We start from the raw sequence: 24,654 nt of genomic DNA on the forward strand, positions 1-24,654 counted from the left end.
TGTGCTTTTTCCAACATGAATTAGTACACAGGAGCCAACAGAAATTAATTATTTGGCTGACTGTTATACGCTATCACAGATTATCCAAACAGACCTGTCAGTGGCAATCTGATGTTTGTCAATGAAGAGATTGATGACATGAAACAAACTGCTCTATAAATGTGAAAAATAATGTGTATGTGTGTGTGTATATATAAAACAGATAAATGCAGAGACAGCAGTAGCAGCAAAGCACGTACTGTCATAGGTGATTATTTCCTCTCCTTCTCAACTAACACTCTTCCCACTCCATTCAAGCTGGCTCTTTTCCAAATGGGCTTGGTTCATGGTCAGACTGCTGTATGGGATCACTGGATTATTTCACAGCAAGAATGAGATAAAGCACCTTTAGCTACCACTGTGCAGAAAACATTCTTTGAACCTCAAGACATTATCTGTTTGGGGAAAGCTAAAGAATTCATCCCTTGCTGCAAAACCCACAGATGATTTATGAATTGCCTCATCGTTCAGCAAAATTACACAGACAGAAACTGAGCTGTTCCGTTTTTGTTTTCTGCGGAAGATTAAATTAAAAGAGGACTTTAATACAAATGGAGGTCCCACTGAAGTGAGGGGTGGGGACTGGGGGGCTTGCACAGCAATAGTGTGTTGTGGATTGTAGTGGATTTTATCTAAGATACTAAAGTGCAGGGGTGGACAATTCATGGGCAGTAGCAGTACACAGCAAAAAAAGAAATTTTTTTTGGACTCAGTGGTCCAAACTGTGAGAAATAATTCTTCCACAGGTATGTTACATGTTGAATCCTGTGAATATGCTCCGCTAATGGCAGGATCTTCCCACAGATCTTGCAGCATGGGAAGAAAGCACTGGCACTGGAAGAAAGCACTGCTTTTTGAAAAAAACAATTTTAGGAAATCCAACCATCACTTTCCCTTTTGAATTTTTGTATGATGCTCCATTAATTTCTAGATGGTGCCAACTTTATTTTCGGACTGATCAGCCTTGGTACGTGACCACTCTCCGGAAAAGTTGCTCTGAATCAGTGCCTTTTGGGCTATGTCTGAATTAAAGGGCACAGATATGGAGTTGTTCCTGGCAGCTTATATAACAGAAGACATCTAGCTACAGAATAGCATCAGTTGACCCTTAAGTGTGACCTAATTCACGTGGATAGCCGTGTTGGTCTGAAGTAGCACAACAAAATTTGAGTCTAATGGCACATTTAAGTCCAACAAAGATTTATTCAAGGACTTCAAGACTAAAAAAGATGTATTCAAGGTGTGAGTTTTCACATGGAGGTTCACACCTTGAATACATCTTTGTTGGTCTTAAAGGTGCCACTGGACTCAAATGCTGCTATGACCTATTGAGTATCAGTGACAGACTATTAAGTTAAGCAAGTCAGATGAGTTAATTACACCTATATATGATTAGCATACTCCTTTTATTTTTAAGTCATCTGATTTTTGTCCTGCCTCTCTCCAGCATGCATGAGCCCCTCCCCCACTTTTCCCCTCAAAAGAACTCCATGACACTGAGAGAGTAAGAATGAGATCCTTGCAGTGGAGCCAACAAAGAGATGCTTGTGCTTCTCCCTCTTTCCTCATCAAACATTTTTGTAAATCCTTCTCATGTCTATGTAGGTGGTATCAGAAGAGAAACACCCTGGATGGTGTGCAGCTCTCTACGGCTCGTTCCGCCAGGAATCTAGGCGTGATTCTGGACGCTTCCCTCACAATGGAAGCCCAGATCATAAAGGTAGCGCGGCTGTCATTCTACCATCTCCACCAAACCAAACTATTAGCGCCCTACCTGGCCCCGGAACACCTAGCCACAGTGATCCATGCGATGGTCACCTCTAAACTGGACTTTTGTAACTCGCTCTACGCAGGCCTGCCCTTAGCCTTGACCCAGAAACTACAGCTGGTTCAAAATGCAGGCGCCAGGATCCTCACAGCAACACCGTGGAGGTCTCACATCTGGCCTATTCTCCACCAGCTGCAATGGTTGCCAGTTGAATTCTGGATCAGACTAAAGGTTCTGGTAATTACCTTCAAGGCCATACGCGGTCAGGGCCCAGTGTACCTGAGGGATTGCCTCCCTGCCTATGCCCCCAAAAGAGCTCTGTGCTCCACTGCCACCAACCAACTAAGGATCCCTGGCCCTAAAGAAGTCTGCCCGCTCTCAACCGGGGCCAGAGCATTCTCTGTTCTGGCCCCCACCTGGCGGAACGAGCTCCCAGAGGAGATCAGGGCCCTGACGGAGCTTAAACAGTTCCGCAGGGCCTGCAAAAACGAGCTCATCCGCCAGGCATTTGGTTGAGACCAGACGTAATCAACAGCGACTGAAAGGCCCCTGCTCCCCCCCCTGCCCCCCTCAGAATTCCACCAATATGCTCTGGACCTGTTTGTATTGTTGCACTGTTGTATTGTCTATATTGTTTATACTGTTATATCGTTATATGGTTACAACCATTAGTTATTATTGTAAAGTTATTCACATGTTTATAGACTGTTTATGTATTCTTGTTTGTTCTTATGTAAACCACCCTGAGCCTCCGGGGAGGGTGGTATATAAATATAATAAATAAAAAATAAAATAAATAAAAATAAATGGGGAGCTGAGAGTTCACAGGTGCTTAGCCTTATGTATGGAAACCCCAATCTTACCCAAAGCCTTCTATGTCCCAGTTAGTACATTTGTGCTATAACTCAGGGGTAGTCAACCTGTGGTCCTCCAGATGTTCATGGACTACATGGGAATTGTAGTCCATGAACATCTGGAGGACCACAGGTTGACTATCCCTGCTATAACTTACTTTGAATGCCATGTATTTGGAAGACGGGGGTTTCCAAAACAATAATGAGAACTACTTTCTGCTTGTCTGTCTACTGTTTTGGTATAGGCCTTGGGTTATTTTTAAATGATATGTTTTCTACTAAAAGTGTTCTCCCCTCGATTTACAGCCAAGTTTTCAGTTCAGCCCTTTTCAGGTTCAAGCAACCTTGAACGGAGACCAATTACAAACAAGCATTCTTGGAGATGAGACAGCTGGATTGAGAAAATGGAAGAGGAATGATACAAAATATAAATTGAAACATTGGCTAAAAAAGAAGAAATATCTTTAATCCTTCTTTGCATCTTACAAGACAGTATTATTTCTACTGTATTCCATCTAATTAGAAGCAGTCATATTTCACTTGCGTGGCATAAATGTCTACATCAACCAGTAAATCTCAGAGACAGAAACTTGTCAGTTTTATAACGAGCAATGCTCACTATCCTTCAAATTTCACTTATCTATCATGGCAGTATATCTTCAAAGAGAGCTAGCAGATTCACTAAGCATTGCCTCCCCTGCCTAAGATGCTGGTGGCTTTAATCAAAGATATGCTTGCCTTATAGTCATGGAGTTTAGTTCACAATGTTCAATTCAGGGTGTCTTGGCCATACATATTATTTTGTTCTCACCACTCCCAAGTAGCAGATTCCTTAAGAGCAACCCATTATGGGTCAGTTTCCCTCAAAGAGGAGAGGCCCAAGTCTTATGGTACCTTCATCCACAAGCTCCAAAGAAATGGATGCCAATTGCCAGTGACTGCTGGCATTACTTTGTCCAGTGAAGAACTGGGGCAGGTCCCCAAGGCCAGGAAGCACACCCAGCTTTTTATCTCAAACTGTTCTAGCATCTAGGATAGCCAGGTCACAGAGTTGCAAAATTTAACTTTTGAGATTGGGGGGTGGGGGGTGGGCACACAAAATGAATAATATATATTTCAAAAATCACCTTACAGAAAGACAAAAGCTGACCATGTTAAGCTTCAATGATCCTTCAATATGTTTTTCTCAGTGTAAAGGTAATGGTAAAGGTATCCCCTGTGCAAGCACCGGGTCATGTCTGACCCTTGGGGTGACGCCCTTTAGCGTTTTCATGGCAGACTCAATATGGGGTGGTTTGCCAGTGCCTTCCCCAGTCATTACCGTTTACCCCCCAGCAAGCTGGGTATTCATTTTACCGACCTCGGAAGGATGGAAGGCTGAGTCAACCTTGAGCCGGCTGCTGGGATCGAACTCCCAACCTCATGGGCAAAGCTTTCAGGCGGCTGCCTTACCACTCTGCGCCACAAGAGGCTCATTTTTCTCAGTGTAATACCCCCCAAATCATGTCAACTTGCATCCTCCATGAATGCTTAATTGTGCTACCCAAATGCTAAATGTTGATCCTATGGCATCCACCTGCTTCCACTCCCTTTGTTTTCTCCCCAATGTTCAATTGCATACTGAAATCTCCTCAGAGCAAAGACCAATCTTCAGGTACTTTGTAAGGAGTAATGAACACTAATATTTAAATCTAAATAGACAAGGGGCAGCCATTACACAGATTAAAAAATACATCCAATAGGACCAGTCAAGGCCTAAATTTAGGGTTCTGCAAACTCCAATGAAAAATATATATGAGAGGAGAAAAGTCATCCAAAGCATTTTGAGCAATGCCTGTGCATGCTGCCATACTGATGGCGAGTCACACTGATGCTAGCCACCAGCACTATGAAAGGGAGGTCCAAGTACAGGGGAAATGGAGGCAGCAGGAATGAGATGGTAAGTGGTCCTTCCCCTTTTTATTAGTGAATGCAGGACTACCATTTGTTCCTTCAGTAAAGAGCAACTGGAAGGAGACTTTTGCATACAAAGTGAAAGCAAAAATATATTTTTGTGTACGTCTGAGTACTCAAGTAAAACAATTCCGGTATGTGTAACAAAGTACACCTCATAAAAATATTTTGTAAAAACTTTATATCTGTTTTTGAACACGCACATCCCAGGCATTTAAAAGCGAATTGGAGCCCACTCACTCTGTAGTACCTGTTTAAAAAGTTGAAGATTCACAGCAGTCTCCAGAAACTGCTTTATAGCACTGGAGCGATGCCTGATGAAGCTTTCTTCGCAGAAAGTGACAGGTTCTCCCTAAATTAAGAGAAAATGGAGAAACAGAAAAATATTTTTAGATACTGTATACCACAGTTTTCTCCCAAATGAGAGCCCTATGCAGTTTGGCATACTCTCCCCCTCCTCCAATGAATCCTTATAACAACTTTGTGAAACTGAAAGAAACCCACTGGCCCATAGCCATTCAGTGAGCGAACACAGCAGAGTCGGGATTCATACATGGTTCTCTTGAATATTAGTCCAACACTCTAACCACTACACCACACCACTCTGAAACACCACACCGAGGCCCATTATGCACGGAGGGGAAGGGGTGCGTCAGAGCCTGAAAGGCGCCAGCTTAAGTCCCCGAGAGCACACACCGCCGGCAGTGACCGAGCGCAAGATTGCAGCATGCCGCCAAAAAAGCCGCATCAGTGGAAAGAGGAGCCTGCCAGCTGATCAGGGTGCAAGCAGACGCAGCGCTGGAGGGACCGTGTGCATAATCGGTTACTCTGGGTTTTGCCGCCGTTGCGTCCTGTGTGTAAGCGGTTTGCTTCGCGTCTTCCCCCTCTGCGTTTTCCATGTGACCCGAAATCGCCGTTTCGGCAGCCATGCATAATGGGCCCTAGTGGTGATCCTCTTACCATCTTCTATTATTGCCAATAATTTTCTACTTAGCCAAATTACAATGTTAATAATATGAATTAATATATTTAAGCCATGTGGACATTTATTGAATCCCCAGTATGGGAAAAGTACTAACAAACATCCAAAGAGGTAATTTTGTGGTATAACGGACTGGCTGTGATTGGTATGACAGATTGGCTATTGGCCACTGGGCCCTGACCTGACGAGTCGGGAGGCGCTTCGTGGGCTGCCTTTGGCTGCCGGCCCACCGACATGCCAGGTCGGCGTCGGGAGGGACTTTTAGGCCAGGAAAGAAGCAGGGCCGGCGCGTCCGCTGTATTGGGCACGGGGGGAGGATGGGGAAGGGTGTGAGTGGGGGGGAGCTGCGAGGAACTTGCCCCCCGGGCACCAGCGGTTTTCCACCCCCCGGGCTCCACACATAGAAGAAGAAGAAGAAGAAGAAGAGTTGGTTCTTATATGCCGCTTTTCCCTACCCGAAGGAGGCTCAAAGCGGCTTACATTCGCCTTCCCATTCCTCTCCCCACAACAGACACCCTGTGGGGTGGGTGAGGCTGAGAGAGCCCTGATATCACTGCTCTGTCAGAACAGTTTTATCAGTGCCGTGGCGAGCCCAAGGTCACCCAGCTGGTTGCATGTGGGGGAATGCAGAATCGAACCCGGCATGCCAGATTAGAAGTCCGCACTCCTAACCACTACACCAAACTTCACCAAACATACTAACACAGAGACACACAGTCACACAGTCACACAGACACACACACACACACACACACACATATATATATGTTCCACTCAATGGTTCTGGTAAGGGCTTGGAGGAGGAACTGGTCTCATGGATTAAGTGCCACTCAGCACTTAACACCCACTCAGGGTGGCTGTCCCGATCCTGAATGCCTCCTCCTCCAACCAGCATGCCTGTCTGTCCAGTGGCCACCGCCCCTGACCACCCTCTCCTCTTTCCACTTCCCACTGAGGCTCGGAGGCTGCAGATCCCTGCTGCGTGAGCGCTACCCCTGCTGATGAGTTCCATGGCTGGGGGCCTCCAGCCTGCAGCCTTTTCAGGTCCTGGGGGGAGGGAGAGGCCATCCACAGAGTTCGTCCACTCCACCACCCTATCTAGTGCCCGCAACGGTCTTTGCCCTAGTATGTATAAAAGTTATATAAAGGAAATTATTGTTCTGGTTTTCAATAGTATTTCTTCCCTGAGGCAATCAGATTGTTATAAGTACTACCTTTTGGGGTCTGTGAGGAAAAGCTTTGAAAACTGGTAATGATAAACTGATATATTTTCTTTATAAACAGAGATACAATAAAATAATAAACCAGAGCTTTATGGTAATAATATGTCTAATAAAGTCTCTTCTAAATCTTAACCTTCCTATGATGAATTATAATGATTCAATTTTAAATTACTCAGATGTTTCAATCATACACATTCATAGTGGACCTCCAGGTTTATCTGACCCTCATCCGAATTAAGTATTCTCGAAAACATATAAACAAGTTATTTTAGCTAAAGTTATATATATTCAAAAGAGCCTCTTGTGGCGCAGAGTGGTAAGGCAGCTGTCTGAAAGCTTTGCCCATGAGGCTGGGAGTTCGATCCCAGCAGCCGGCTCAAGGTTGACTCAGCCTTCCATCCTTCCGAGGTCGGTAAAATGAGTACCCAGCTTGCTGGGGGGTAAACAGTAATGACTGGGGAAGGCACTGGCAAACCACCCCGTATTGAGTCTGCCATGAAAACGCTAGAGGGCGTCACCCCAAGGGTCAGACATGACTCGGTGCTTGCACAGGGGATAACTTTACCTTTACTATATATATTCAAATTCTATTGATCAGCATGTGATTATATTTCCCAATGAAATCATAAATATGGAAGATTGTTTTCACAGATCATGCTGGTATATGCACTGCTCGTAAAGTGGGAGTATGTATAGCATTAAGAATGGAAACAAACAAATTTCCAAAATTATCCTTTGTTTAAAATAGTTTGATCAAAGGCCTCCTTATGTTCACAGAAACTCTGAAGTTGATACAGATACTATGAGCACAAGTGGGTCTCCACATCAAATTCAATGTTAAAAACCTACATAGTCCTCTTACTTAATCACTTAAACTACTCTGCCCTTACCTTCTTGTCCTTCCTTGTCACCAAGGACAAAGTGCTCCTTTGGGCTAGACTGAGATATCATCACAGGGACAGATCCAAAAATCCACGAATGGGGTACTATAAACACACTTCAGCTTTCCTTTTTAAGTTTCAATCTTCTGTGCTCTTCCAAAAAGTCACCCATGAAAGGGCAGAGCTGAATCTGCTGTACTTCCTCATTGGCTCCTCCTATTTTCCCCCTCTCAAAATTTCTTCTCTGAGCCCCACCAACAGAAAATGGCTGCAAGAAGCCTGTTGCAAGAAAAGGGACTCAGATATTTCAGCAGGAAAGCACTGTGTCTAATGCCATAGTTCTAAACACCAAAGTAGCCATTTTTGCCAGAGAAACTGATCTGTGTAGACTGGAGATGAGCTGTAATTCCATGGACTCCCCAGGTCTCACCTGGAGGCTGGCATCCCTAGTCAAGGGCACAGCCTGCCCAACGATTCCTTTCTTACCAGCTTCCCTTTGCCCTGGCAGCCATTTCTGATTCTAGGAAAATACACACTCTAAAGATCACTACAGTCTAGCACAGGGGTAGTCAAACTGCGGCCCTCCAGATGTCCATGGACTACAATTCCCATGAGCCCCTGCCAGCGAATGCTCATGGGAATTGTAGTCCATGGACATCTGGAGGGCCGCAGTTTGACTACCCCTGGTCTAGCAGATCTGCTCAAGGTCCCCAGCCCCAGAGAGGTGAGACTTGCCTCAACCGGGGCCAGGGCTTTTTCAATCTTGACCCCGGCCTGGTGAAATGCCCTGCCAGCTGAGATCAGGGCCCTGCAGTCCTTTGACTAGTTCCTCAGGGCCTGCAAGACAGAGCTATGCCACCAGGCCTATGGTTGAAGCCAGGAAGAAAACACGTATAATATCTGTCAGCTGGCCTCCCTTGAAGAATGTGAAAGAACTCAAAAATCCATCAGGACATCTTGGGAAGATACGTCTCTCCAAATATGGATATCCCCTTAATATTTGATGGTATATTGATGTATAATATTTAATTGGCAGCTGAGGGGCTACTGGTATTGTTTTATGGCAAATTATTATTTTAATTTACTTATAAATGATGTTACCCACCCTGAGCCTTGCAGAAAGGGTGAGGTTGAAAAATAAAGATTGATGATGATGATGATGATGATATTATTATTCTCAGGTCTTGCTAGTATTGCCAACCTCCTGGTGGTGAAAAATATGAACAATCATGAGAGGCAAAATACTGAAAAATATTTAATGCTCTTCTTTTCCAGAACAATGAACGGCAGAATCAAACATTTGAACAATTGAAAAACTGGTTTTCAAATTAATTATTTATCAGAATCTTTTGCCATATCAGCATCCAAGAGCTTATTGAGATATATCCTTCTTCCAAATTGCTCAAAAGAATGTTTCTCAATAAGCTCTTGGACTCTGGCAATAGAATCTGATGAAGAATTAAATTGAGAACAGCTTTATACTACATGCTGTTCAAATGCTGTTCCAATTGCGAAAATTGACTTTTGAGAATGAATGCTTCAATTCTCTTATTTACATTCTGGAACACGAATAATACTTTTTTTGAGTCCTGCTAGTTCTATGTTTGATCTTTATTTTTGACTCTGCTGTTCATTTTTCTGGAACTGTAGAGCATTAAGTATTTTCCTTTTTTTTTGCCTCATACTGCTTTTTATATTTTTCACCTGTACCAACTGTGTGGTCCATTCATTTTGAACCTACTGTTGGTGCCTGGAGATCACCCAAAGTTACAAGAGATCTCCAAATCATTCAGATCATTTCCACTTAGGAGAACTATTGTTTTGCATGGTGGGCTTTATGACAGCCCACCTTGTTTTGCTCAGGCTAGGTACTGCACATGCAAAAATGAATCTAATTTCTTATAAACAAGCATTTTATTTTATTAGTGATCCATGTACACTGTAATAATGTGACTTCTGGGGGCATGGCAGGGGTGTGTGGTCAGCTGGCATCATCTACAGTGGGGGTCCTCAACCCCCGGTCAGCGGCCTGGTACCTGGCCACGAAGGCCACATTACCGGTCTGCTGAGGGGGGGGGGAAGAGACAGGCGCGGCCGCCAGCATGGCTGCCGGCGCGGCTGCCGGCACGCCTGTGACGCAAATGCGCATGCGTGGAGCTGCAGCACATGCACGTTTCCGCCCCTGCTGGCGAAAACGTGCATACACTGCAACTCGGCACATGCGTGTTAACGCCACCTGGTGGCAAGAAAGCACATGCGCGGCAACTGCAAATGTGTGTTTACATGCAGCTGCTGCGCATACGCGGCGCCCGGCCGCCAGCTCTCCCCCACCCCTGGAGGCGGTCCTCGACCAGAAGAAGGTTGGGGACCGCTAATCTACAGGACTACTAGAACCTGGAGAATATTTCAGGGGTTACTCCACAGTCCAAAGGTTGAAAAAGGCTGCTTTCAACCTACCCTTGAGATTCTGGCAGAAATAACTAATATTGCCATAGTACATTCAGATTTATTTCTAAGTGAATGCTATAAATTAGTAATTATGAATACTGTAATTACAGATAGAATTACATCTCTATCACTGATCTATTATACTTTTTACAATGTTTATATTGGATCATAGAGGAATTTTTTGTTGACACTAGATGCATATTCTATTAGCCCTTTTAGTATAGATCTACATCATCCCTTCAAAGTATGTTCGATCAAGCCCTAGTAGGGATCCTTTACTTCAGAGTAGACTACTAATAGTCAGACCACAAAAATCTATGGCCAAACAAGATATCTGTTCTTTATAACAACAGTTGCTATAGAATTCTATTCTCTCCCAGTTTCTTTTCATGGGCTGTTGAGCACAGCAGGAGCCATTCCATTTAAGCTGTATTCAAATTTTAAGTAAGCTTCTTAACATAATAATTGTAAATAACTCTGATGCATTGACTCAGATGGAATAATCATCTTCAGCAAGAAGCATTAGCTAAACCTATACAATGTTATCAAAAATGAAACCAATTCAGGCTAAAAGATAAAATATATTTGCTTCTTAAAATAATAGGGCTAGAAACCTTCTCATTACTCCCCAAGAAGACATTTTATGAAAATAACATTAAAATTATAATATCATTCTTCTTTATGAAACAAATGGAGATAGGTGAGGGGAGAACTAAAAAAAAGTTAGTGGTTAGTGACAAATAACTGCATTAATGCTAGCAGAACAGCATTTTGATAGGCAGGGAAGGAGAATTTTTGTCATTACTTCCTTATATTGTTCATAAGGGCTCCTTATGAGGCTTCTGATCACAGGAGCTTCTGGCACTATATTTGTGTCTGAGAAGACTGAACTGTAGGAGAATGAGAAACGGGCAAAGTCCCATTTGGAAAGCATCATTCCCCTTGTGGTACTTTGGGTCCAATGCTCCCTATTTTCAGCTTCCTTCCAAGGAATTGTTACAACAATGATCACTAGTTAGTAGAACCACTTCCAAGGATGATCCAAGTATAAACAGAAAAAGTCAATGGGGAAAGGTTGTCTACAATGTATCATGAAAGCACTTCCTTAAATAGGTCACAAGCAACTTTTCTAGTTATCAAAGGGAAAAGGAATGTTAGATTGGGGATAAAGGAAACTGGAGGAGGAGACCTGGGGGGTAGGGGAGAACAGCTTTAAGATTCAGCACTATCCTGAAATGCAAGCAGAAAGATAACAAATGGAGACAACATTACCCTTCTCATTCTTAGTTCGCCTCTCTCTGTGTTAGCAAGCTAATCAAAAATTATTAAGTCTACTGAAGTTTTGCAGTCAAGGTCAAAAGAAGTGGTCAGGGGAAAGATGGTAGAACCATGACCACATTTATTAATAACAAAACTTATCAAGAAAATAAGCACAGAAAACTACTTGCTAATTTGTGAACCGTCTTGGACAGAAAATAAACATTAAGTTTGATAAATGCATAATTCTTCATGATAAAGCATGAAGGAAAAAAATCAACCGTAATACATTAAACAAACCACCTTTCTTAAAAAACATATATCATTAAAAGATTATGAAGTATATAAACAGCCACCTTGATTTATAAAGGACTTTTTTTTAAAGTCTGGCATGCTTTGAGAAAGTTAGCCAAGAGAAAGATAAAGCCGAGCAAAAGATACCAAAGCCTTTGTGCAAAAAAAGAGAAAACCACCCACAATAAAAATCCCAAGATTGCTCACACAAGGCTTTTATTCACAATTTGGGAAAAAAAGAAATAAAATCTAAAGTTTGAATTGTCTTTCAGTCCTAAGTGCTGAACATATTTCACAGCATTCACTGTCATATTTATAACAATGAAAATAGGTACAATTCGGAGCAAAATAAAGGCTTGGCTTAAGCTTAGCATCCTTTAGGGGTTCTAAGAGGCAATTTCAAAAGTAAGCAAGCAAGTATACTGGGATAGGGAATGATATCAAACAATATCATAATGCAAAGCTAGACAAATCCCAGGTGCCAGGGTGCCTGGAAACTTCATTGTGGCGCCTATAATTTTCTGTAATTATTTTATTATGAGGTCTTGATAAACAATACTTTTTGCTATTATATCTTGAATAAAATTAAAAGCAACTGTGAAGGACACAGCTGTAGGTTTTGTGATAGTAATAGAGAGAAACAGTTTTCATCTGTAACAGCAGGAGCCACTAAGGGCTAAGTGGGCGTGGCCGGTCAGAGGCAGGCCCAAATAAGGACTGCTCACTCTGGGGCAATCTGGAGATATCGCTGCCAGTCTGCCTCTGACCACTGCAGGGAGAGGTCAGTAGGGCTGCCAAGGAGGATGAGAACAGAGGCCTTTTCGCCCCAAGGCTGTCCTAACTGTCATGCCCAACTGTAACTTCCCTCCCTTTGCCTCAGAACACTGACAGAGCTGGCAGGAAGCTGCAGAGTGCTCCCCCTCCCCCCTTCAGGCCTGCTGGGAAGGAGCCTCTGTCAGCCCCTGACTGAGGGGAGGGAGGCGTTTCTGAGAGCAATGCAGGGGAGTCTGAGGGCATGTGTGAAAACATTCCTTTTGAGGGGGAGGAGCTTTCCCCTTCTGCCAAACAGTTGGCTGGCAGGGAGGTCACAAAAAAGCCCTTTCTTACTTAAAATACTGCTCTCGCTGGGGGTTAGACACAGCCAAGCCATGTGTATTTCTTCTTAGCAACTCTCAGCAGATTTGAGGCCTACTGCACAACATTATTCTGCAGATGAAACTGGATGCTATTGCAGAGGTTCTTTTTTCTCCTGTTTCATCTGCACAACAACCCTGTGCAGTAGGCCTCAAGACTTTCAATTTAACAATAACCTGTGTGGGAGACCTTAAATGTTTCTTCTCCGCTTACCTGCTAACAACTTCCTCCTGATCCGAGGGAGAAACATAATTTAGGACAATATAATCTACCAACTAATCCCATCACACTCCATCCTCACTTCCCTGTACCCATTTATCCTAATTTAATTCTGTTTCCCAAACCTGGTAGCTTTACCATCCAGTAGTTAAAGCGTCATCAAGAACCATTTACACCTACAGTTAAATTCCCTGTAAAACCATTACACTTCTCCTGGATGATTTTTCAACCCCGGAAATCTCATCAAAGTAATTTTATTGAGGTATAGCAAGTCAGACAACTCCAGGTAGCATTTTGACCTATATCAAGGAGTATCCTGCTCCTGTGTGTGTGTGTTCTTAGACTCTTCCCAGACAGTCCACTTGCATGTGAGCCTGCCTCCTCTTTGTACTCTGAAACACTGATCATTTTGCTGCTGTCTCCATCTTCGACACTGATAAATATCACCTTCCCTAAAATTGTTTTCTCACCTCATCCCTAATTTCCTCTTAGCTAGCCTTGTGTGTGTTGGACCCCCGTATTTCCCTTTTAATAAAAGTCTTTCCAGTCAAATATCTGACTGGTTTATTTGAAGCTTTCTCTATGGCAGGGGTAGTCAACCTGTGGTCCTCCAGATGTTCATGGACTACAATTCCTGTGAGCCCCTGCCAGCAAATGCTGGCAGGGTCTCATGGGAATTGTAGTCCACAGACATCTGGAGGACCACAGGTTGACTATCCCTGCTCTATGGGAACAATCCCTGTAAACACTGGTGGCAATACCAGTAACCCCCTCCTGCAACATATCCTTAAAGCTGATTTCCCTAGCTAATTAGGAGACCACCTATGGTGGTAACACGTGGCAGTTTTTGCCCCAATTGTTGGCCATGGTGCTTAGTGTACTTTGATTTCCATATTTAACAATGAGGTTTGGTTGCACATGTGCAGAACAAACAGAGGGAGTTTCATAAGTGTAGTGACACTGTGCTCCTGCATACATTAAGAATGTTTTAGCCAGCAGAAAAATCAACACAAGAAAATGAGTGTTTGAACTGCAAGAAATGAGGAAGCTTACAGGCTTGTATCTTAGTGCATCTCGGTAAGTTCCAAACAATGCTGCCTGTGCCCTCAGGAAGGCCCTGGCTACTCCGTCACCCATAGCTGTGGATTGCTTCTTCAGTTTATTTTTCAAGGCCGAGACCTGCGTGACAGAGAGGAACAGTTAAATTAACACCTCAGAAATTGGTACAAGGAAGTATGAACTCAATCAGCAGGCAAACCACAGTGTCTGTAGGTCAGCCAAAAAATCATCCTCTTCCTTGATAGCTTATCTTTTTAACTGCAAAGAACACCTGCTGGTCTGTTAATTGAAATGAAAGCAGGGGATGATAGTAAAGTGCTAATGCAAATTGGTTTATGCTCTCTTTTTTCCCAGGGCCTCTTGACATAAATAAGCTTTAATTATTTTACAGTAAACTGCTTGTGAGCCACTTTTCCTGCCAGTTTCTTGCAATCATAACATGTGCCTACTTGTCTATGAGGGATCCAAGCAGGCTTCTTTCATTTCTGCTACAGAAGGTCTGAGTGAAACCACACTTGAAGCTCAGTTTAGGGTAATCCCAGAAATTCACAAGACTTAAATTGCTTGGAGCAGGAGGGGGAAGGCTTCTCACACACAAACTACAGGAAAATTCAGCTATGAACCTGGACTGCCTCTCCTAGATGATGGTCATCATATTGTAAATGTTGACTAATGTATGCGTTTATAGAAAAGCCATTTATTTTAAATATATAATGTGAGAACAGATGGCGTCTTGGATTAAAGTAATTTGTCCCAATGTCCATGTTGCAAAAATATATTGTGTATACCAGGGGCAGTCAACCTGTGATCCTCCAGATGCCCATGGACTACAATTCCCATGAGCCCCTGCCAGCAAACACTGGCAGGGGCTCATGGGAGTTGTAGTCCATGGGCATCTGGCGGACCACAGGTTGACTAGCCCTGGTGTATACTACCCCTTTTGTATGTTTCCAGCTGAGCCACGGACAAAAAAGAAATGAAAAATGCTCAAGCTTGGTGGGTTCTCCTTCCTTGGAAGTTTTTAAACAGAGGCTAGATAGCCACCTCAGAGAAATGCTGATTCTGTGAATTTAGGCAGATTGTAAGTGGCTCAGCAAAAGGGATTGTATTCCTGCTTGGCTCCTTTGGCTCTTTCTTGCATGCCCAGGGAAATGCTGATCACCACTTTGGAGGCAAGAGGTGAATTTCCTCCAGACTGGCCAGGGATTTTGTTGTTGTTGTTGTTGTTTTTTGGGGGTGACATCATCTGGGCATGGAATTGAGGTCACTATGGTTGGCCAAGTAGTTGTGAATTTCCTGCATTCTGCAGGGGATAGGACTAGATGACACTGGAGGTAACTTCCAACTCTATGATTCTATACCTTTCATTTCAAGAAAAGTTGAAGCATTTTTCTAATAAAAATATATCAAGGGATGTAACAGAACGATATATAACTAGGATTATATTATGAATTCTGTGACCACAAATATTTTTGTGTAATTTTAGATTCGAGATCACCCATGACAAGGAAATAGATTGGCAGTGGGTTGATATTTCATCACAGAAACCATTTCATTTATAAAATATATATGGTCTACAGAGAGAGTGACTGGGTTAGATTTCTTTTTAAGTGTTAGATCAATCCTCCATGAATTAGTTTATCAATAGCCATTAGTCATGGCGGATAAGGAAACCTCCATGTTCAGAGGCAATATATGTCTGAATACCAATTGCTAAGGATAAACAAGGGAACACTGTTGGCTACTATTCAAAAGGGGTCCTTTGGTCTACCTCAGAAGGGACAATTCTTAATTTTTCATACTCTTTAAAACAGTTGCAATGTTTTATTGGCTTTGTGCTAGCATTGGACTGAAGCAAATGTCCAGAGGAAAAATGATGCCAAGTTGGGATTCTTACACCCATTTTTAGTGAATAAGGCATCAGCTAGATGGAATAATCCATTCCCCTGGCACTACCTCATTTTCCGGACTAGTGCTAACTTGACTCACATGATAAGAAATATACAAAACATTACATTATACAGAACTGCTGAAAAACATATTCTAAAGCATTTGTTTTTGCAGAAGTGCTTTGAAACCAATTCTAGAATTATAGGATCAAGCAAACCAATAATTTGGAAACTACCTTGACTGGAGGGTGGGGGGGGGATGTCATCTTGAATGCCAAGCCCACATAAAGACAAATGTGTTCTAGACAGAAGTTGCCTTTGTTCTTCAACTGAATTTGTAAAACCAGGGATGCACCCAGACATTTTAGTTTGCTTTGTCATTAAAACTTATGTTTGGATTTTTTAATATCATTATGCTACATGTTCAGTATCATTATACTTATGTGACACTGACATGTCTTTCAAAGGAAAATAAATTCCCATATAATGTTTATTATCTCCCAAGCAACAATGATGAAATTCTCAAAGACAGTATCTATCAACTGAGTGATTCTCCCTCCTAAATTCCACACAGGTAAAGCCTTGCTATTATGGAGGAAATTAAAATTCTTACTTCCAGCAGCCAAGCTTTCAGTACTGTGAGATAAGAAGGGAGAGAAAAGCAGGGTTTGCCTCACCTTGCTTATGCGCTCTCTCTGTCTCTCTCTCTCTTGTTCCCATGCAGAGCTTTAAACATGAATGGGCAGATTTATGCCTAATAGGACCCCTCCAGGGCTACTGTTAAATGTAGATAGGATCCCTTCAGACCTGGTCACTAATTGTTCACCTCTCACCTGGCCTTTTGCAGGCTGCTTCTTTTTTTAATTGGTGGAAGGGCAGAAGCCTCAGCAAATCAGACAGGCAGTTTATTGTAAAGGGGGTGGAGATAAGAAAAAACATAAGAAAAACCTCTGGATCATCTCATAGTGCACAAAAGCCCTCCCCACTTTACATAATATGCCCACGGACATTATCTTTTCCTTCAAAGATACCAGGTGATAATTTGGGGGTGGGGCTGGACAACTTCTGCCTCTTTCATTCCCTGTCCTGGCCTCTCCCAGGGGCTACCAGTAAACTATTTGTCTTCTACTTCAATCATGCTGATACCTATGCTCCCAACTAGGGCTAAGGAAATGTTTGGAGATCTTAGGTGGCACTGGGGAGGAAAGATAGCTCAGTGAGGATATTCCAGAGTCTGTCCTCCAAAACTGCTATTTCCAGCAAAACTGATCTCTGAAGTCTAGGGATGACCTGCAAATCTGGAAGAATCTCAGGCCCCACCATGAGGTTGGCAACCATTATAATATCCGATAATTGGAATAGCTCAGACAAAGAGCACCACTTCTTATGAAGAATAAGAGTAATTCCCAGATCTGTAGCTGTACACAGAAGCACTGGGTCACCTATATGTGGTGTAAACACAGGCTGGTGACAAACTAGTCAGAAATGTATCTGCTGAGACATTTTCTCCCCTTGCTGCCCTGGCAAATGGAACTCCAGAGACTGCTTAGAAAATGGAAACTGAAAACAGGGTGAAGCTTCAGATAGCATAATGCTGCCAGAAAAATGACCAGATCTCACCAAGCTGGAAGAAATTCCACCTAGTTACCTTGCCAAGGTTATCAACAGATACAGGCTGGGTATTGATCAGTCACATTCTGAATGCACGTTCATACTGAAAGACTTTGATTGTCTACGTCTCATTGCATATACTTAAGTAGCTCATAATATTCTATGGAGAAGAAAATATGAGCTTCTCACATTCTGTTCACTGATAAACCAGAAGCAAAGAAAACACCATTTTAAAACGAATATTCTATAGAGCAGGGGTGGCCCAATGGCTCTCCAGCTGTCCAGGACTACAATTACCAGATATCAGGAGGGCCACAGTTTGGCCACCCCTGCTCTATAGAATGTTGTTTATATCTGCTCCTCATGAAGGCTCTGCTTGCCAGATTTATCTTTCAGAACATTGTTGTGAGATAAGGATGTACCATGTAGCAGCATCACTCCGATTTCAGATTTCAGGGATGGGCTTAACTGGTACACTGGAGACGCAAAAATCCCCATTCTGTCCTGACTTTTATAAGAAACTTGAGCATGAGAGGCTAGCCTGTTCACAGCAGGATGTAGCACATGTGGGCCTGAATCTCAGAGAATGGCTAAAAACCAGGGGAATTGTGGAACAGCAATTCAAGTTCATGGAAAACTCGACTTAACATAGGTTTAATTTGGACAATCTATAATACATGCTTTCACAAAATGGCTGCATTTGACTGCAGTGGTTTGTGTTTTTCTCTCTATGTACATTTGATGACAGTATCTATCCACCTACAAACATGGCAGTGCATCACTGAAGAAGGATTTTTAAAAACTGCAAGAATGAAGATCCTTTTGTTTCTTCACACATGTAGCCGTGGCTATTCTTGTCTACGATTATTGTAATTGAAGCGTTGATCTAATTAACAACTAAACCCTGTATAATGCTAATGAGAGCCGAACATGGCATTGGAGAAAAGACCAGCTCTACAGGTGATAAACCTTCACAGTAGTGACATTTTCCAGTGTAAAGTCACAGTTACTGTGATCTGATCAAAGAAAGAGACCCCCATTGGGTCCAATTATAACTATAGTTTTGAGAAAAAAAATATTGAGTTATGATGTTCATAATCTATGCAGAAAGGCCTTTCTGTATAGGTCTTTTCCCTATAGCTGTGATCTTTTCAATTTATATCTAAGCTCCACAGATCCAGATAAAAGTTTAGAGTCTGATTCATTTAGTTCAAGGAGAGCTTGCACCAATATTCACTTAATTTTGTTTCAAACCACAAAATGAATATATATATATATATATATACAGGTTGACTACCCCTGCTCTAGAGTCCACTGTTATTCTGCAAACTGTGTGTGGGGGTGTGTGTCAATAAAGTGTGAGAGCACCATACATATTCCTTGGAAAATCTAGAACAACAGTTATAGATATGCTAGAAATCTGTGTTGTGAGACTGAGTGGGTAAACATTAACTGTACATCTCCGACTATCAAGGCAATTATATGTAAGAAAAAAATGGTAACTATCCCTTGCATACATAACAGAATTCACTTCCAAATAATCATGAATGAGACTAGGCTGAAAACCAGTATTAACGTTATTTTATTTCTGCTTTTCTCCCAATCACACTTACACAAGCCTCCTATTTTATCACAATCAGAAAATCTGAGAGCTGCTTGACACATATTAATTCTGGTCATTCCACCCCAACATTGATCAGGAAGAACCTTTGGATAGTGACTCTGCTAAAACCAATCCTAAAATAACAAAATGAGATTTGGGCCAATTCAAGAAGTTTTGGCTTCATCTAAGTGACAATGAAATGGACCACAAGAGATTTGGGGAAAACACAGAGAAAAAATTGCCAAATATGAAGTAGTTGTGGGCGAAGTTGGGAGCCTAGAACATGAGAATATAAAAAGTTGAGGGGTAGTGGCAGGGGCTCATGCCACTTGCTGCCAGGGGTTCATGAGAATTGTAGTCCATGGACATCTGGAGGGCCACAGGGACTACCCCTGGAAAAACTGAAATTATGCTTCTACTATAAATAAAGACAGAGATAACTTCTCTTTCCCCTTTTATGTTTTTAACAATACTGTTATAAGGTGGCTGAATCACTAGTACAGAGAAATCCTACATGTTGAATGTCAATTTTGGCTATGATAGTATGGTCAGATTTTTTTTTGCTGAAAATTAAAACCCAGAGATAGTTTTTTTTGGTTAAAAATTATTGAGGCTTCATAGGTGAAACAGAGTGTAATGGTGTAATTTTGCATGCACCTGAATTGCAGTTCAACAATTTGGCCAAGGCTGACTCAGGCAGTTTAACTACACGGGAAGATTTAATTGAACCAGATTAAATCCAAAATGTGTCAAAATCGACACTGATTCAGGTACTTTTTGGACTATCTAACGGAATTGCCCATGCCTAACTACAACCTTGGCTCAATCTTTTGAATGTCCCAAATTATCCCTTGCTTCTGGCAAATTTCTGGCATATGTTGCATTCAAAGGAAGGACAAATTTGTAAATCACTGCTTCAAACAAATGGAACATTTCCCACAAAATAACACACAAGAGACTTTCAATGTCTTGGTCACTGGCATCACTACAGTGAACTATGTATAGTTCCAGTGAGCCAGAATGGAAAGAGAGGGGAAAACCATGCAGGCTGCCCAAAGTTAGGGGGATAGGGGATGGGGGAGACAGTATCCTGAGGGACCACACAGAATTAGACCTTAAGGGTTTGTTTTTTTAACACAAGGTTTATATCCTATCAAAAATGGTTCCCAAAGGACTGGCTGAATATGTAGTAATGGTGAATTAGAATCCTAATTGAAAAACAAATCACTTTTGGAGGAGAAATTGAACGTTTATGAAAGCAGAAAAGTTCAGAATGGGAAGTAATTAATTTTTTTAAAGTATATAGTAAATATAGTATCTGTCCAAGAAGAATAAGAATAAAATTGAATATGTGTATAATGAAATTGAATTTGAATATCTGATTTTTATTTGCTGTAAAAATAAGATCTAACAAATGGATTTTTATTTTAAGATTTTGCTAGGTTAGCAGTTATAGTAAATATCTGATGAGGTTTGTGATACAGGATATATAGTTATGATGAAACTAATAATATAGTGGCAAAATGTATTGGTTATAATAACTAAAGCAAAGATTAAGATGATGAGAAGAATGATGCTAGGGAAAGCCTCCCTCTTGTTTGTTTAACATATTATATAGTGTAAAGCAAATTCTGAACAATTATATAATCAAAATGACAACCCATAGCTATTAGCCACAACTATTTTGAGAGAAACTTCAGAACAAAAGTTTGGTGAAGCAGAGAGTAGGGAGTACCCATGCAAGGTGTTTCTAACCTAAGTATAATCAGACAGTGAAATTGGCTTCTATATTCTCATTGCTAGATTGCACAGCATCATTAGGGGAAAATATTGAGGAAATCCAAAGTTAAAAAGTCCTCCAACTGTTTGCATATTGTGATGAATTTAAATTACCTGAGGTCCCTGCCCTTCCCATGTTCCATCCCTAAATCTCAGGAGTTTTTCAACCTAAGCTTGGCAGAAAAGGAGGCTTGCAGTACAGAGCAAGGATACAGTCTTCTGGATCCAATGCTGATCCTGGAGTCCCAAGAGACAAATTAATGTTTTTAAACGACTGTCTCCATTAAACCAGGTGGGGTGGAGTTAAACACTGACCCTTTAGAATAGTATTCTCCAACATGTTCCCCATGGGCATCATGGTGCCTGACTGATGAATTTCCTGCTACCCATTCATTTCTTCCCCTATGGAGTTGATCCCCAAAGTAAAGTTCCAGTACTGACTTTCCTCCATGTTACTGGAGGCCAAAATGTGACTAAAGACTCCATTTAGAAACACCTGCCCCACACATAGGAGGATGTTTGGAATGGAACTTTGCAACACTCTGAGACTGGGCTTATCCCCCGTAGTGGCCATTTTATTATGGTACTTGTTTTATTCTCAAAATTCTTACAGGCTCAACAAAGCTGAGAACCCTAATCTAGATTGAGATATCCTTGTGAAGCTAAGCATATATGGGCCTGGTCAGTATAGATGGCACACATTTTAAACCCTAAGAAAATCACCTCAACTTACATAAAGCAACAAAAGCTAGATATAAATGCAATAGAAAGAGAGAACTGAGCTAGCTCAAAGACACATTATGCCTCAATAGTACAGTTTTCACAAAATTATCATATCAGTAAGTTCAATCAACAGTTGATGCATATATTTTTAAAAAATATCTCAAACATTTATCAACATCATCTTGTAAAGATAACCTAAAATTATTAGGATAGTATATACTAATTACTGTGCTGGGAAAAATGTAAGAAGGTACGACACTGTGATTATGGTACACAAATCATACCAGTACTCAAGAGGGTACCTACAAACCTCATGTGGGGATTTCACTAGCCCACCTATCCCCATTTATTCTGCTTGCCCATTGTTTTCCCATTACCTTCTTACCCAGCCACGTGCCCTTGGCAGCTATCTGGCTCATACTGCAACAATGAAAGAAGCTGCCATGAGGGCAGATTGGTAGTAGAGGCTTCTACTCCTCCTTACCCACCCACTTGCCTCCAGTGCTGCCATCTCAGAAGTAGAGGGAAGGGACAGTGGCAATTCACACTTCATCTGCCTCTAGGACCATAGCTGTGGCAGGGAGAAGGAGTCAGAAGACCACACAAGCACAGAAAACTGCTATCTTTGGTAACCTTCTCTGTTTTAGGGTTTTGGATTTTTCTGTAAACCTGGGGGGGGGTGTCCCCTAAATTTGAAGAAAAAATTCCCTTCCCAGTCATGGATTTATGTATCTGCTTACGGATTTAAATTCATGTGGCCCCCAGCCATGGATTTAAGTATGGAAACATGCTGACTATTTCATATACTGATTACAGGCAAATATACAAATGGCAGGATGAATCATAAGCCTGCAATTCTCATCCTACTCACCTCAACGGGAGCCTTCATATCCATTTTCACCATAGCTCTCAGTCAACAATGCAATTCTACACAGTTAACTCTAGCCTAAACCTCAAATATCTGAAGTTAGACGAGATTAACTCAATAAGATTGTACTGTGATTGACACAAAAACCCAAATGGAATATGTATTATCTCTTCCCCCACTTAAAAAAAACCCTACTGTTCCTAATGAATGTGCTATTTATTTAGGGGATTTATATCTCTAAAGTGTGAGACAAATCCATAGTGAAATGATGAACTGCAAAACCCAAGTATTCTTGGCAGAAGACAGGAATAGGGCCTTTTCCTCCCTAAAGAGAAACAAAGGATTCCTGAAAAGTCATACATTGATTTATTTTTCCAATTTTGAATACCTTAGGAGCAGCGGAACTGCTACTGGCATGGTAGTATTACTAACAGTCAATAAATCTAAAATATTATGTGTGAATATTGGAATGAAGCCATTAAGAAGATTACAGCACACAACGCAGCAGAGGGTCCACATGAAAAAAGGACGGGTAATGCAGGACAACTGTGACCGCTGACCTTTGAACAGTCAAGACCACTGGTCAATCTGACAAACTAATAGAGTTCACATGCACAGAAAGTCATCTAGCCTGTAAGTATAATTTAATCACTTTGGTGGATAATTTAAAAAGGCCTGTTAAGTCTCAGGTAATTTATTAAACAGTTGATTAGACACAATGCCAAACAGTAATGTTTTTCAGGTTTCATCTGATAACTTTACTTTAAAATGAAAAGCTGTTCATAATAAGTGATACATTACCATAATAAAGATAACTGTGCAACTGTTTAACAGCCTAACAGGAGAAATAGTCTCCTTACTGGTTACAGAAAAGATTTTATCACAGATCTCCCAGAGAGCAAACACAGCTCTAGTCTTTAAGACCTGTTTCCTGTCACTTTAGTTCATCTGTAAACAAAAAAGTTCACTATCACTGAGAAATTATATAAGTAAAGTATTATATGCACAATTTTTGTGTGCATGTACAGCATATTAAAATTGTTATCTAACTATTTACATCATTATTTAACATCAAAACATTTAATTTTGAGTATATCACTGCAAAACACTGTAAACATTAATATCAATATATGTAGTTATGCATCCTATGTGATACAATGCTCCCCTTGGTTTATAAACGAAAATGGATATAGTATAGCAGCTTCGTTCTCAAGTGAGAATGGAATGGGTAAAGATAATCAAGCATCCAGGACAAAACCATGATTTAAAAAAATAATTATCCAGATAGGCTGGATTAAATATAAAATTTTGATTCCAACACCTGTGGGTATGCCAGTGAACATAGAGATCTTCTGTGTAATCAGGTTGGTCTGTGTTCTGGACATTTGTGGATTGTGACTTCATAACACTAGGGCAAATAATTAGTGAAAATGTATTTCCATCTTCCTGGATTAATGGGTACAATGATATGTAAATAACGATAAATTAGGATTTCATATTTTCACTAAGAAATCTGCAGATTTTGCAATAAATGAATGCTGCATTCCCTATAAAATACATAACAGAATTTGGAAAACAGCTTATTTACACTTCAGTTTTTATGTTCCATGCTGAAACAAAGTTTGTTTTCCAGCTAATATACTTAGTTGCAAAAATGAGATGAGAGAATAAAGGTACTATGGCTTTGTAGTACCACTACTTATTAGAATGAGGGCCGCTTCATGTATTATTTGGGTGAAATAACATTTGGAGAAGTGGCTTCCTCATGTAACAAGTTCCAATTATGGTTGTTTATATGCATCAATCCAGGAAACTGCAAAAGTCAAGTGAAGATGTTCTGATTATTTCATTATCCGGCAGACATTTACACAAACCCCTCAGGTCAGTTATGCTCAATCAGCATGCACAAGGACTGCTGGATCGTGGTGTTAAAGCACAACATGAAATTCCATATAAAGGGGAATACACTCTGTGTACACCAGGGGTAGTCAAACTGCGGCCCTCCAGATGTCCATGGACTACAATTCCCAGGAGCCCCTGCCAGCGAATGCCAGCAAATTGTAGTCCATG

General features: G+C 41.4%; 1 protein-coding gene across 13 annotated transcripts in view; it reads right to left on the minus strand.

Moving 5' to 3' along the window:
- DENND1B (DENN domain containing 1B) overlaps nucleotides 1-24,654 on the minus strand; it is a 250,687-nt gene that overhangs the window by 43,290 nt on the left and 182,743 nt on the right. For all 13 annotated transcript variants that reach the window (XM_077332746.1, XM_077332749.1, XM_077332744.1 and 10 more), the window contains 2 exons: nucleotides 14,106-14,231; nucleotides 4,865-4,966 (listed from right to left, as the gene is read on the minus strand). In XM_077332746.1, the coding sequence (XP_077188861.1) occupies nucleotides 4,865-4,966; nucleotides 14,106-14,231 (228 nt within the window). The remainder of the gene's footprint in view (nucleotides 1-4,864; nucleotides 4,967-14,105; nucleotides 14,232-24,654) is intronic.

Source organism: Paroedura picta, chromosome 4 (genome assembly GCF_049243985.1).
Source record: "Paroedura picta isolate Pp20150507F chromosome 4, Ppicta_v3.0, whole genome shotgun sequence".
NCBI classification, from domain to species: Eukaryota; Metazoa; Chordata; class Lepidosauria; order Squamata; family Gekkonidae; genus Paroedura; species Paroedura picta.